Here is a 16,055-nt window from a genome sequence, read left to right on the forward strand (position 1 = left end):
AAATAGATCCAGTAGGGATGACTGAATAAATGCTCTCACACAGCACAAACCCTCCAACACCCACCCCTGCCCATCTCTCCTGCAGATCTGTCCTCCTCTCCTCCATGACATGAGTGGAGAGTTTTTCTCCTAGACCAATCACAGTTTTTCCATGACATTCTAAAACCCTCTTAGAGACTGCTGTCCTGGTATTCCCTGCCATCCCTTCACCTCAGCAGTAGACCTCATGAAAAAAACCATGAAAAAGTTCCAAAGCACACCATACAATATAAAATTTATTATAAAACTTCGGCAAATATAAATATCTGGGTTCCTACTGGGAAGGCCCTAGGAGGGGAGACAAGACAAAAGCACCAATATTGAGGGAGATGGGAGGGGAGTTTGGAGGTGGCTGTGAGCCTTTCCTTTGAAGGCCATTGGCCTTTGTTCTCAGCTCAGAAGCAATCAAACTTACAGAATATATTTTAAAACCACTAGACACACAAACCATAGCCTAGGGCTTAACACTAACAGCACATCAGCCCCTTAACTGATTTCTATTACAGGGGACCCTTACTTTCCAGGGACACCTAGGTTTTAATGTAACCTGTGCTTCTGATCCCTCATTTAAACAGAACACTGAGAAACAGCTTGAGATAGGAACTCATTGTAAAAAGCTGAGGAAGAAGACAAAGTGTCAAAGTTTCCTCCAGCTCAGAGACCGGAAGTACAGAAATCAGAGACCGGAAATACAGAAAGCACCTTAGCAGGAAATGTTGTTTTTCCATTTCCAAGTATGCAAAGACCTATATCAGAACCTCCCATCCTACCCCTTGCAGGTATCTGTTCCAGGAGCCACTGAGGCAGGAAAAAGTTAGGCCATACCTGCCCCTCAAGGTCCAAAAACCTTTGACGATGAAAATGGGGTCTCCAATTAGGAGGAAGGCCAATGTGCTGGATGGCAGATATATGAACATTTTCCTGATTTCTTGGTCTGTTTCTTTTAAGAAATACATCCAACATTTGCTAGCTAGCATCTGGCTGTCTTTAGAACTTGATCTGGCTGAATGCAAACACGGAGGAAAGCTGCTTCCTGTGCACTATAGCATCTCCCACCCATGTGCAGGAGGCCAGCCCGCAGAATCCCACTTCCCCACCCAACCGGAGAACAGAACACGTCTTTGTGGGTGCCATTATATGTTTCTACACTCAGAAACACATAGATTCACTCTAGACCAAAAAGACCCACAGTCCTTCTTCCAGTTCCTGTCTTTTTTTAGGTGCATCCCAGTGCACACTGTGCAGCTCTTGGGGCTAGCCTCTCTCTGCCACAGGGACCTCTTCTTGTTCCCAGGACTGGTCCCAGCTCACAGGTTGGATTTGGAGCAGGTGTTGCAACACTGCTTGCTGTAGAACCTGTGGCTGCAGATTCCGTGCTGAGGTATCAGGTAGCACCAGTGGAAGAGGTCTTTGCAGAAGGTGCCTAGAAACAAGCACACTGCATGTCAGCCCGAGACTCGGATGAGCTTCACTGGACTCTACCAACTACCTCTGTTGCACGAAGAAAAGTGAATTTGTGTTGCCAAAGAAGAGCTCCCCTCCAGGCTGGTTATGGTGTGAATGTGAAACCTGCCCTAGAGACTGTTTTGTCTGAACTCTTGGTTTCTAGTTGTTGACAGTGTTCTCGAAGATCATCGAGCCTTTACGAGGTTGAGCTTCACTAGAAAAGGTAGGTGATAAGGGGATAGAGGTTTTTGAGGCTTTAGAGCCTAGCCTTGGCTTTCCTTCCATCCCCCACCCAACCCCTACTTCCAGAACTGTGTCCCCAGGTACCATAAGCCAAAGGTAGAGGGGGAAACCAACTCCCTGTGAAGTATTTGGTCACAGCAAGCAGACAGTTAGTAATATGAGGTGTTAAAGGTGTCTTGCAGGACAATTGTTTTCATAAAACCCTTTCTACAAAACTGGGGTTCTTCTTGTGCTAAATGTACTGATTCAATTCCTTGTTCACTCAGGATATATAAAACATGGACACCAACTAAATGCCATCCATCTGGTTCTCAGGACGAGCCCAGCCTCAGGCTGCCTTCCAGACTATCTAAGGTTCAGCCCGGACATCCAGGGCATTTAAGTTTGTCCATTGCCTAAGTCCTTTTGCATGTACACAAGTATGGCTTTTAGAGCCTGTCCAAGGAACAAGTAGGTTTTGTTTATTTCAAGGTTACTGTTGTTAAAAATGGTCTTTCTAATAATCACAAAGAGCGTATAAAGAGAGGTAAGCATATGCTTCTTAAAGGAGAGAGACATCACAGAAGGCTCTGTCCCTTCTCGGGTGGGATAGGAGTGGTGGGAATAGCCTTGTGACAATTTCATTGTAAAACTGAAGGAGGAGAAAAGAAGGGAAGGCCCCAACTCCAGGGTGTCCCAGCCAGCACCTCTGTCTCCTGAGATTGTCTAAGGAATGTCCCCAGAAGTTTGACATCACCACCAGAAATGTCCAGGTCCAGTGGAACAGTTCTGGCACTCACCTCTCTTCTCTGCAATAGGGCAGAAATGGGTGTTGCATGCTGAGGAGGTTTCAGGTTTCTCATTCAGGAAGCAATCTGAGGCTGGCTGTCCCCGCAGCAGGCACTGTACAGTCCTCCTCTGCACACCACCCCCACAGCTGGCTGTGCACTGCAAAAGCCACAGACAACAGTCGCAAGCTGCCAGGATGTCAGATCAGTTCAACCACTGGCTTGCCCACTTGTCAGAAGGCAGACCGACATGGACAAAGGTGGAGATTCCTGAAGGGAGGTGGTGCTTGGCCACCATGCAGACACGGCAGCTCCATTTCACCCTTCCCCCAGCGTGCACTGGGATGTATGTCCAGCCCTCTCCTAGAGCACCACAAACCAGCCCATGTGGTGAGTACTCTGTGACCTGGCTGCCATCACCCTTCTTGAGGATCAAGAGAAGAGAACCTTGGTCTGTTGGGATGCTCTCAGGTGGGGATGGAAAGCTGCAGCCTTGACTAAGGTTTCCTGGCATTGTATGTTGGGGCACAACATACTTGCTAAAGACATCAGCATCTTGTATAAGAACTCAGGTATCTGTGGACTGGTGTAGGATTTCCTCACATCGTAGAAAGTGTTAAAAAAGGAAAAGACTCAGATCCTGTCTTCAGGGAAGTTATCACAGGTAACTCTTATGTTAAAAAAAAAATCAAGGAAGCTTTTCCCCGTATCATTTTGGTTTCTGGTTAAGGAATTTGAGGTTATGCGACTGTTGATTAACACTGAGTTCAATGACAGGCACTTTTTCACCCCTGTGGTGCTCTGTCTTGAATTTGGCCTTTTCATTTCTATGATGCCAAGCACTATTATACCTTCTCTTGCCATCCTCTGCCTTCAAGGCAGCCATATTCAGATTAACTGCAGATATGAGCCTTTGTCTAGAATGTTCTTGGATGAGTCACTGATGCCCATAGGAAGCTAGTGAATACAGGAGGAGACCAGGTTGCTTTCATGTGGCAAGAAGGAACAATGTTTTGGGGGACAAGATGGCAGCTTCCCTGAGAATCCTGGGAAGTCACAGGGTTGTTAAAGTCAGACAGTTTTGGACTAGAGGCTCGGGATCCTAGGCCTGGGCCAGCATGCCAGCCGGGAGCTCTTTGATTTGGGGCATCATGTCTCAGCACTGTAACCATCAGTAACACAGGGAGAATGGAGGAAGATCAGTGTTCACTAGCTGCCAAGGAACATATGTCTCAAAAACTGCATAGGAACCCTCTGACATTAGCTGTGGACACGGTGTCAAGATGCACAGCAAGACTGACAGAGGAACTCTTCTGGGTCCTCGGAGAGTAGTTCACCCAAGAAAGAAAACAGCACAAGTCTAGACTGGATGATATCAGCTGTCTTTAGGCAAGACTGGTGGCTCAAGTATGTTAAGAATGTGTGCAATTAAAGGGATACCTGGAAGATGAGGTCAGTTCTCAGTTGGGCTGTCCTGGTGTGTGGCAGGCAAACTGAACAGTTGCTTAACTTGCAGGAATCATCCTGTGAAAGTTTGGGACGTGCATGACTCAATCCTGTTGCTCACCCACACATTCAAGGCGGCACACTGAAGCTGTCCCACTCCAGAGAACTAGAGCATCAAGAGAGGAGCTAGCAATCCCTTGCGCACAGCAGCCCGCCAGTGTCAGCCAACTGGATGCTGAAGTTGTCCTTGCTGCCTGCTACCATCGGAGTATTCAGGATGACCTCAGTTTCAGTGGGACCAGCATTTAGTATTGCATCAAACAAATCACCTCTCCTTCCCAATGAGGAGGGAGGGAAGTTAGACACACTCTCAGCTCAAGGAATTGCATTTTGTCATTTCTTCCTCTTTGAGTAAAGCTCTGTTAGGCCCTGAAGCCTATGACTGGAACATTTCCTAGAGCTATACTCTTTTACTTTAAGATCAGTGAAAGTCACCCATAGTTCAGTTTTAACTCGTAACTATGGCAACCAGAACAACCAAAGCTTTGGGCAGCCGCCTGTTTTGTTTCTGAGTACCCCCAGGGTCAGGTGGGTCAGCAGGTTTCCCACTGTGTATCATAATTCTGACATGCTACAAAAGCTCCCTCCAGACCTTTGTTCTTTGCTCTGTGAATGTTAGCACCCCCAGGCCCCCATTCAGCTCAGAGGACACTGTGCCTGGGCAAACAGGACTAAACAGCAATGGGCCTGGTCTCATGGGGGACATCTGCAGCCACTTCTATCCACCTGCCTCTCATTCTTCGACCAAACTGTTTCTGTTCAGCTGAGGAATCTACTCAGCATGACAGTGAAATATATCCAACCTTATAACACACCTTCGTAGTATCTTCTACAAGGCCAACTCTTGAAATCAAGCTACCAAAATAAAGCCTATGCTAGGGAGGGGGTCATACCCAGGGGGGCTGTCACTCTCAGAGGAAAAGAGGAATGGGTGGGGGAGGGACTATGGGAGGGGAGAACAGGACAGTGATCAGGTTGTAAAATGGATAAAATAGAAATCTATTGTTTGACATAAGGTATGATTCTGAGTTGGGATGCAGTCTCAGCTCTCGTCTGCAGGCTGCGGGGGGGTGGAGGGGGCACGGATTGGATACACTTTGCAGTTTTAAAACTATAATATTTAGTTTGTTGTACTCTCCCACTGATTGATTCCTTTCATTAAAAACTATTAATCATCCCTCTCTCCTGTATCAGGCTGTGCCCTCAGAGTTCAGCACTCTTTGATGGACACAGGGAACCAGCACCTGGCCTCGGGGTTCCTGGTGAAGCCACTGATTAGCGTGTGGTCTTCAACCTGGCATTGCAGCAGCAGTGGGTGCTCAGGCCTTCAGCACCCTTACCTCCCAGATGCCCCACCCTCTCTGTTTCAGGCTTGGCACCATCCCTGGTTTAGAGAATTTGAGAATTCCCCATGGGGGAAAAATATTTGTATAAGAAGCTGCCTCTCAACTTCCCAACATTGGACTGAAGGGAAAAATATGTTCGGCTCAAAACTTTGGCAATGTTCTGAATCGATAAAGATTGCAATATACAAGGAGATGAAAAGAGAATATGAAGTTAGAAAATGTGCATTTGTTTTTCTCTCCAGGGAAGGGAAAATGTGGAAATTGTTTATCAAGTAGGCAAACATAGTGGCTTCAAACTTAGCTGTATGTTTAGGATTTTCATCACAGAGCTCTTGGGTCTTCCATTTACACACAGATAATATGCTCCCAGGGCTCTTGGGAGCCACCAGCCCCAGGTCTGGAGGGCAGGAAGCCAGCAGGGACCAGAAGGCTCAGTTGGATGCTTGCTGTGGCAGAGTCAATGACAGCAACTTTGGGAGGAAGAATGTACAGTGGAGAGTCTAGAACAACACTTTGCCATCTTCCTGTGGTTTCTCAGGATGTCCACTGAACAGTCTGCTGGTGGCACAGACTGTGTACTCTGTGTGTGCTCCCCTCTCTTTCTCTACAATTGCCACAGGGTTTCAGTCATCGTTGTCATCTATGAAGCCAATAGTGTCATCTGTGACACAGCTGCTCACCTCACAGAGTCAATGACCTTCTCAAATAACCTGTACTACCCTGGTGGTGAGGTGGTCCTGCTCTACCAAGCTTTGAAACACTCGTCTCTGACATGTGAAGTGGGAAAAGTTTAACAGGTGATCACGTTTGAGCTGTTCCCAACCCCCAACAATGTGGGAACCACCAGATCCTCAGTCCTGACTGATTTAGGTCAACCACGTGGTACATCATAGCCTGAAAGGATAAACAAAACCCTTTGAGTCTGATCCCGGATAGCAAATCATCACAACGTCCTTTAACTGGGGTAAGACTAAAGCTGCCTGTAGTGGAGGGTCAGCCAGTCACCGACCATCTATTACTAACTGGAATTTTTCCAATTTGAAAAATTTCCACAGTTTATGGGCAGGGTCACAGTTACAAATGCTTATGGCAAACATACAACATAAGCTATTTCTTGCTTCTTAAAGGTTGTGGTATTGCATCAACAAATGAATCACAGTGGTTATATAAACTGTGGTCAGTTGATACAAATGACTCATTAGACAGACCAGGCATTTCAGACCCATCAAAACTATTGAAGAGGTGCAGTAGGTTTTAGGTTTGGGTCAAGTAAAGTATTGATAAACCTCTACACACTCCAAGAGAAGAATCCAAACTCTAGAGTTGATCCCTACTGGGGCTGGGGTAGAACATATGGGTTGGTCAACTCCACTAGTCATGTGGTTCACATAACCACTAGCCGTGTTTACTTCTTGAGTTTGTTTTGACCTAGCACCTATTCCTGCAAACAGTTCTTTCCTCCCCAGGAAAAACTGAAAACAGATGCTGCTGCTTTGCCTGTAGTAAGTAGTGAGTTTGCCTGGCTCTTAAATTATCCTTAGACGTTTATATACATGAAAACAGTCACTAGCCTTTGGAACTAGAAAAGAGATCACCAGGCTGAAGAGTTAACCACAGCCACATCTGAAGTTTCACCGGCTCAAAGTAAAGCATCCTGCACAGGCTCGGGTGTTTCAACATTTGATCTTCAATAGGTGGCGCTGTTTTGCGAGACCATGGAAGTTTTAGGAGATAGGGCCTAGCTAGAGAAATTGGTTTGGGGCGGGGATGTGTCTTGGGCTGTGTGCCTCTCTGGTTACTAGATCAGAGCGGCATAAAAGGACTATCCTGAGTAGATGCAGCCCAGAGAGGTGGCTGGAAGTACATGCAGACCTCAGCAGCTCTGAGTTTACCCAATCGGGAAGCACCAAGCAGTGAGTGAGGAGGCAGGGCATATGAGTGATGGATGTGCAAAACCCAATCCCAGGCAGTGAGTGAGGAGGCGGGGCATAGGTGAGTGATGGACATGCAGAACCCAGGGTCTGAGATACAGAAGCCCAAGGGACTCAAGTGCCCAGAAGTCAGGTGGAAACGAGACATGGAAGGAGGCAAGCCATAGGAAGGAAGTCACAGTAGAGCTGAGGCCGTGGGTAAGGAGGAGAAAGGTGGGGATGTCAAGACCCCTAGAACAGTGGTTCTCAACCTTCCTAACGCTGTGACCTTTTAATACTATCTCTTATTCTGTGGTGACCCCCAACCATATCATTATTTTTTACTGGTACTTCACAGCTATAATTTTGCTACTGTCATGAATCGTCATGTAAATATTTGTGTTTTCCAATGGTCTTAGGTGACCCCTGTGAAAAGGGTCACAACCCACGGGTTGAGAACCACTGCCCTGGAAGGACCCTGCAGCTCCTCAGTCCAGGCTGCTTGCTACTCTAGGACGCAGGCACCATGTGAAAATCTCCACCTCCTTTTCACAGCCTCTTGGTCAGCTATAAACCAACCACCGCTGATTTATTATGGATCGCATACTTTTTCCGTTCACGCCCATCTCTGGGGATCTCTGCCCAGGTTTTACAAAGAGTATTACATTTCCTTATAGTTGACGGCATAAACATTTACAGTGATACACAGGGGCCCAATAAGTTTCAGCAGCATGAGGAGTCCATCCTCAGTAAGCCACACCCACCCTCGAGGGACCACCCACATGCAGGAGAGAAAGACCAGGAGAGCTCAGTGCGTTTTAGAGAATGCACCCCAACAGGGAGCTGCCCCCTCCCAATGTGAGCTAGCCATCAACAAACATCAGCATCTTACCTGAGACCAGGGTGAGGCAAACCAGCTGCCTCTTGGGGGCCCTGCAGCAGCATACAGAGAGTGCTTGGGGCAGGGAATCAGGCCGCAGGCACGTTCCAGTTCAAGGTCAGGCTTTGGCAGATGCAAGCATTTCCTCGTGGCCAGCTCTCGATACTTTCCAGAGATGTACTTCTCAGCACACCTGAGAATTCTCTGTTGTGTCCCCCTCTGACATGTCACAGAGCACTGTGAAGAAGGGTGCAGAGAAGGGCTTTCGAGCGAAATCAATGAGTGACGTGTCCCCTGCTGAAACTTCTTTAACACTTACACAAATATAGATGTTTCATAGCTTGGGCCTTGGCATTTATAAAGGTGTTGTGATATCCAACATTAAGAAAATCTGAGATTGGGTGTCATGAACATGCCATTAGGTGTTGTTGGCACAGGGTCTGGTGTTGTGGCACAGGGTTGAGTGTTGTGTCAAAGAAACTCCTAGATGATGAGGAGGATGGCAAACAGGGTTGAGTGTTGTGTCAAAGGAACTTGTGGGGCTGAGGCAGGAGGATGGCAAATTTAAAACCCTGCCTTAAAACAAGAACAAAACCAGCAGAGCATAAAAGCACAGCATTATGGGTAATAAATAGGGATGATCCAGAAAGAAACCACATGAGGATGATTGCAGAACACTTTTACTGAAAACTCTTGAGTGTTGGCCTGTCACTGATAACATCAGAGCGATTTTACCAGCTAAGATGGGGAATGAGTCACAGCTCCCTGTATCGCCCCCACCCGTCCTCGGCAGTCACAATATGAGCCCCTAGAGAATTTTCCCAAGTTCAGAAACCTTCCCTAGAAACCTGAGTGGTTCCTGGAAAGAAAGCAACCAGGCACGGGGGTGAGAGCATTTACTCCCTCTGGGATACAAGCCAAGCTTGATCGGTCCTTCAGGCCACTACTTGTGTGAGCAGAGAGGCCTAGACAGACTGACATGTGGATAGAAGAGGCCGAAGTATATGCTAAGCAGAAAGGACTTGTGAAAGCAACATCTTATTACCACAGGCCAGTGCTGGTGTCTGCAGCAGAGATCCCAGCTCTGAGAGAGAGAGAGAGAGAGAGAGAGAGAGAGAGAGAGAGAGAGAGAGGAGGGAGGGAAGCCCACCACCCCCGGGGGGGGGGGGGGGAGCGCGGGCGGGAGAGACGGAGGGAGGGAGGGAGCTGGATTTTGATAGGATAGATTGGCAATGCTGGGCAGCCTTAGGACCACTAGCCGAGACAGAGTTTCCACTGGAAGACAATTCAATGGTGTGTATGTGTGTGTATGTGTGTGTTGTGTGTGTATACATATTCTGCATGTATATGTGTGTGTGAGAACATGGTGTTTTTAATTCCATGTCAAAGATTTTCTCCCTGGACATAGTCCATAGAATATACAGCCTAAGTCTCCTGCTCTTCCTCACACCCAGCTTCAGAGGTCTGCCCAGCAGCTTTTCAAATAGAGGTGGAAATCCACCCAGAGGCAGGTATCCATTTGCTCTGGGTGAAAGGGAACCTAGGCTCTTGACTCGCAGCTGAAAGCTTACTTTATCCAGCAGGCAATGCTGCATTTAGTGTTCAGTGACAAACTGTCTCAGGTGCAAAACCCAGGGGCTCAGCTTCCTCCCCAACCAAAGCACTGCCTGAGGTGTGTGGGGAAATGGGCATCGGAAGTTCTTCCCCGACAAGTATGAGTAGGAACAGGTATTGGCTTTCTTTCCCAGCTACTGCAGGAAGGTGGAGGTTGGACCTTGGGGAATAGACGTTTTTCTTTTCTTTTTTCTTTTCTTTTTCTTTCTTTCCTCTTATTTTGAGAGGGAGAATGGGGGGAGAGGTTTTTCTGTGTAACAGCCCTGGCTGTTCTGGAACTCAGAATAGAGCAATGATTTCTTAATACTTTATGTAGGCAGTACATCCTTGGCTGGTGTGGCAAGATTTCTGAGGCCTTTTAGGCCTCTCTTAGTCCAAAACTAATCAGGAAGCCTTTATACTCCAGCTTCAGATCTCCATGGCTAGTCCTCCTGTGTGGGGTCTGGATATTCCCAAACAGTATGGATGAGGACATACCCTTCATTTACGCTGTCGCTGGCTACACAGCTAGTGGTTCAGCCACCTAAAGCATTTCTCCAAAGAGAAGCTGGCTGCCCATCAAGACCACCTTGAGAAATGTTTTCTGAATTAGCACGTCTTCTCTCTAATCTGCCCAAGGCTTGATAAAGGCTACCGATATTCTTCGGTTATATGTATCATGGTGAGGAAGGATGGGACGTTGAGGGAGGTCGGCATGGATGCCAGCGAGGGGATTGATACGAGAACATGATCAGGGTAGTGCCTGGCTCCAAGCATAGGGAACCGAACTTGGACAGTGTGAGGAGACACAGGGAAGGTAGAGGAGACAGAAGCAGGCAGCTGGAAGAGTTAAGGTTGACCCCACTCTAACGGAATCCGGTGAGCATACCTGGGACCAGGCAGATACCAGCCACTGCAGCTTCTTGTGCTTGTGGCAGCGTTTGAGCAGGCAGACTTCGTGGGTCCGAGGCTTGGGTTCTGAAGTACAGGCAGTGTCATGCAGCAACTGGGGTCGAGCTGAGGGGTTGGTGCTCTTGCAGACCACTGTTCTCTTCCTCCACCCCTTCCCGCAGGTCCGCGAGCACTGCACAAGAGAGCAAGTGAGGAAAACTTTGGGCAAAGAGGCTCCACAATGTGTGGTCCAGCCACTGCCCCTTCTCAGCCCACGTGGTTACCTCTGCCCAGGGCCCAGTGCTCCAAGCAGGTGGGCAGCTTTGAGAGTTACAGGCTTGGTGAGTAGGGGGTGCAGGCTGTGGACACAGGCTGGTTGAGATGGACTCTTCACGATAGTGTGCCCTCTGTGTGCACCGCACGGGCCTGCTCTGGGTGCCCCCACCGCATGTCTGGCTGCATGTGCTCCAGTTTCCCACAGACCAGCTGTTAGGGGACACAGAAGCCCACAGTGAGGGGAGGGACGGTGCCATGGCTCAAAGGCAACAGATACATGTACATGGTAGCAGAGGACCACAGTTTTCCAGTGACACCTTACACAAACGCAGTGCTTTCTGGAGACAGTTTTCATAGAGAGGCCATTTACCCTAGTGCCTGGCATGCTTCTCAAACTTTCAGTGAGACCTGGTTTCCCTATACTTGTCAATAACCTACCTTAGAACAGATCCCTAATCTCCCTCTAAACTTAAAAAAAAAAAAGAAAAGAAATCATTTCCCAAATAAAAGAACTTTGAGCTTATGTGTATGCGTCTTCAACCGTCAGTCATCCATTAGCTCCTGACCTTAACTGTTTTAACACTTCTATGCAAATTGCACTTACATGCAAATGAAATGCAGCTATTTCAATATAAAATTCATGTGCAAATATCAGACAGTTATTTCTATGTGGATATCTTGAAGATTCAAATTCTTCATGGTTTTTTTTTTTTTTAAAAAATAGCCACAAGTACCATTCTGATATCTAACATATGGTGGTGCCACAGTACCATTCGGATATATCTAACTTATGAACATGCGGACACGGGGTGAGATAGGAATGACTTGGATGAGTAGTGGGGGGTAAGTATGATCACAATATATCGTATGAATATATGGAGTTCTCAGAGATCTCACTTCTTTTCAGTGATGGAAGCTGTTTCCTAAACTTGTTTTTGCTTGTCCATTTTTTTTTTCTGATTATAGGATTTTGAGCACACGTTTCTGTCTCTCTATGCAGTTGGAAAAATTCAGATTTGATTTGATTTCTCCTGTAGCCATTCAGGCCATCCCGGGTCCTTCTGATAAGACGTTGTGACACTCCCCATCACTGGTTCAGTCTCCTCATAGTGTTCTCTCCCAACACTACACTGTGGATTCCCTTTCCCATTTTAAAAGCATCCTTGTAAATGGAGGTGCTGGCTGAGAAGGGAAATGGAATGCGGGTGGGTCTAAGTTCACCACAGTGGGGCCCGGCTAGGTTGGAGCTTAGCCTGATTATGTCTGCAGAGCCTTGTGTAGGAGGGCTTCATGGCCATGATGCTCAGTTGGTATGAGTGGGACCAAGAGGATGCACGGTGCAATGGGGGCTTTTGTGTATTAAGCCATCTCTTTGGTTGAGTTTGGAACTCTTTCGACAGTACTAAGGCTAAGGTGGTAAATCTGAAAGGTGAGGATGCTGATGACATTTCCTGGAAGAGAGAGGGAAACTTCCTGCAAGAGAAAGGGAAGCGCCACACTGAGCTGCTGATGGCCACATCTAACCCTGCAATGTCTTCAACCTTAGCTGTATCAGACTGCTTGGACTCGGTTTTGCCTGGAGGAGCCGTATGCCGTTTTATTCCTGAAAAGATTCCATGACGCTGTGAAGCAGGCTGTAAAAGGCCAGTAATGTAAATTTTGAAACACATAAAAAGGAAATACACACGGGGTCGAGGAACTGATCCTCTGTCAACTGTGGGAACATATCAGATTCTCAGTATCAGCAAGATGAGTGCTTTTTATTACATGCTAAACAAATAAATGGCACATCCTTCTGGCGAGGGACTGCTGTCTGCTGCCGTGGTGTGACGGCTCTGCGTTTGAATCCTCTTGGCTGCTCTCTGGCCACCTCTGTGTGCTTTCATGTTGTTTTTATGTTTTCCCATTTCTTACGTTCACTCTCAGCCCTGCAGACTTATAAATGGTAATTGGTGTCCACGCTGCGGCTGTGAAAGACATCTTGGCTGTTTACGGGCTTTCCACACCTCCTCCCTAAGTCTCCTGTCTCCACCATCTTAAGCCACTCCAACAGGGTTGATCTGTTCTCTGCTCTCCTCCCTTAACTGCAGGCCATTAAGAAAAGCCTTCTGCACAGAGATCGTGCAGACTGTGTCTGCAAGTGCCAAGTGCCTGCTTTGCTTCACAGGGGCGGCTCAGGGGAAATGCCTTCATTCCAGCTTAGGAACGAGCTGCAATACTTGTTTCCCTTCTGACCAAGGGAGGGTTCCCTGAACAGAGCTGACTATGGACCAGCAGTGACTGCTTTGTTTAATTTGCCTGTCTTTACCGGTGGAAACCAGAAAGCTGCCCTTCCTCAGCCAGTCAGAGTTCCCAGGCAGGGAATGGTGCATCCAGCCTTCACTGTGGGGGTTCCTTCTGTGTGGATCTCACCCTTGCTGTGAGCTGTAGAGAGCTGCTTTCTCTCAGAGTGTACATTGTATTTCTTGGGATCCTTTGTTCCACATGAAGTTTCTGTACTGATCAACAGCTACTAAGGTTTGGGTATGGAATGTCCCTTAAAGGACAGCATGTTAAAGACTTGGTACCAGCCCTTGATGCCTTTGTGATAGTTAGGGAATGCTAAGAGGTGGGGCCTAATGACAAGAAATTAGGTCACTGGAGCATGCCCTTGAAAAGGATGCTGGGAATCCAGCTCTTATGTTCTCTCATCTGCTTCCAGACCACTAAGAGATAACAGCCTTCTCACTCTCTCATTCCTGCTATGTGTTGTTTCCCCACAAGCCCGTGTACTAGGGAAACCAGCTATGGAAACCTCTGAAAGTTTGAGCCAAAATTAACTCTCTCTCTTTTCTGCTGACTCATCCCCTGCATTTGTTACAGAAGCAGAGCACTGACTGACACACCAGGTATTCAGTGTTTCTCAGTTAAATACTCCCGCATCCAGTCTTAAAGATAAAAATAGCACGTGGCTTCACTCTGTCGTCTATTGGCTCTGTTGGAGCTTCAAGGTCCGGCATTCTGTGGTGTTTTCTAGGTTAACCCTCAGTGGATGCTTCTGGGTGCAGTAAATATAGGGAATGGTGGGAATGATGACCACACAAATCCAAGTCACAGCACTCCTGTAGAAAGCTGTGCAGAGAGGTGGGAACATATAACTAGACCTCTTCTGACAGATGGGGACACAGAGCAGTAACAGTGTGGAGACTCCAGCCTGAGCATTTATCACCAGGTGGGTCTTTCGAATCCCTGTGTCTATAACCTGTCTTTCACAGATAACAGCAATTGTCAGTACACTCAGGTCCCTCAATAAACCACCTTCTTTACATTTGTAATTGATCCCTGATGAGCTCTGTGACACCACCATCCAGTGCACATGCACACTTAGCATATAGCAGTCATGTGCTTCCAGCTGCTCCTGTGGTGGGAAGCAGTGCTAGCCAAGCTCTGAAGCCACACCAGGCCCCATCTTCACGTGTGTAAGTCATTTGGGATCCACCACCCTTTCTAAGTGAAATGTTTTAAATATAAAAATTCACATCCAGCAGCAGATACAGGCACTTTGAAGAAGCTGTCCTTTCCACAGAGAGGAAAAATAAGTTATTGTAGAGCATAGCAGGCTATACCACAGCTGGGGGTATATCAATGGACGGAGGGTGGGGAGGAGACAGATGCCTGATGACCTATAGATCTCTTTTCTTATCAGGTGATGAGAATTTAGGAATTAGTCTCTGCCAAAGGGGATTTTGTCATCATCCACTGCTCTGCGGAAGCCAGTGGGCCCACTGGTAACCAGATGCACACACAGGAGTGGTGGAGCCAGGTACACAGGCTTGGTCAACTCTAATAGTCTACAGGCATGTGCTGATCTCTTGAACAATGCACACAGAATCTCCAGGTCCTTCTAATGTGTAGCAAGCATGGAAGGCTCAGAAATCAGGGTGCAACACGGCTGTTGTGAGAATCTTCTTCACTAAAGGTAGTTTACACAGAAGGCAGGCATACACTGACCAGAGGGCCAGGACCTTCTTTGTTTCCTGTGATGTGTCTTCCTAGGACTTCATGCAGTGTCTAGCCCTGCTATCTAGGTCACAATGGAAAGCCCACCTCTGACAACTAGCTGGCACGGGGCACGTGCTGGTGCCAGGCCCTCTCCAGAACCTCAAGGATTGGCACTTTACAGTTACTTCTTTAGCCGCAAAGATTTGGACCACTTCTTTTTCCTTTGTAGAGCTGAAGGAGAGATTTATAATGAGCCAGACACAGACCCAGGATTGTTTTCATGTTGAGATGTGGGATTTCTCTGCTGAAGCGTGCAAAGCTAGACATCAAAAGCTTGTTCCAAAGGAGTCATTGTGGCATTAGTTTTATAAACTGCGAGGAGCCAAAGGCCTGTAAAGGTTCACTTACCAGAAGCCAAAATGCTATTTTTACCAGATTTTCGTCTCTTAATTCCCTGTCATTGTGTATTATCTTACAAACAATTAGGAAGACCATGAAGCTTCATCTACACAGGCAAAGATAAGGAAAAGAGAATTCTGGGAGACAGACAGCAAGCAGACCTCCATGCTCTGTATGGTCTTAGTTCATCCCAGTTCCAACAAAAGCATTCATTTGAGAGAGTTCTCCCTGCAGACACTTGGCTGTACCAGTAAACTTCTCACGATGCCTCTTAGAGGGACTGAACAGTTCCTGAATGAAGATGGAGTCATGGCCTTGAAGGGAATGAAGGGAATCTGCCCTTCATGTAATTCCACCAGGAACAGGAAGACAGGGATGTGCCTTTGAGCCTGGTAGCACATCAGACCCCGCTGACCACCTTGTCTCTGAGGAAGGCAGGCAGCCAGTGAGTGAGTGGGATGAGGCAGGAGTGAGAAAAGTCCTTAGTCCCAGGTTCTGTTCCCAGACAGCACAGAGGCCCGCACTTGCCCTTGTTCTGTTGGAAACAGCCAGGCTCCCAGAGTTCAAATGTCAAAAGCTCCATTTGTCCCCCTGCAGCACTGGGGCACTTGGGTCTGCCAGGTTCTTTGTTTAGGGTTTTCTGCAGGAACCTAGCCCCCACCTTATGTGCTTTAGGGGCAGGCTGCAAGCCTCCTGGTGTTGAAGCAAAGCCACTTGGGAAGATAGTGGAGATTATCTCTAATAATTTACTCCTCCAGGTCCCCATTTAATTCACCTT

At 47.4% G+C, this 16,055-nt stretch overlaps 1 protein-coding gene across 1 annotated transcript in view; it reads right to left on the minus strand.

The window, feature by feature from the left end:
• Positions 1-257: 257 nt before the first annotated feature.
• Positions 258-16,055, minus strand: part of Adamts16 (ADAM metallopeptidase with thrombospondin type 1 motif 16) — a 113,683-nt gene continuing 97,885 nt past the window's right edge. Inside the window, exons 19-23 of the mRNA XM_028782744.1 lie at positions 10,906-11,107; positions 10,620-10,814; positions 8,150-8,374; positions 2,508-2,655; positions 258-1,462 (exon numbers count right to left, since the gene is read on the minus strand). Of these exons, the coding sequence (XP_028638577.1) occupies positions 1,347-1,462; positions 2,508-2,655; positions 8,150-8,374; positions 10,620-10,814; positions 10,906-11,107 (886 nt within the window). The 3' untranslated portion in view covers positions 258-1,346. The remainder of the gene's footprint in view (positions 1,463-2,507; positions 2,656-8,149; positions 8,375-10,619; positions 10,815-10,905; positions 11,108-16,055) is intronic.

This window comes from Grammomys surdaster, unplaced genomic scaffold, assembly GCF_004785775.1.
Source record: "Grammomys surdaster isolate TR1022 unplaced genomic scaffold, NIH_TR_1.0 843, whole genome shotgun sequence".
Classification (NCBI taxonomy): Eukaryota; Metazoa; Chordata; class Mammalia; order Rodentia; family Muridae; genus Grammomys; species Grammomys surdaster.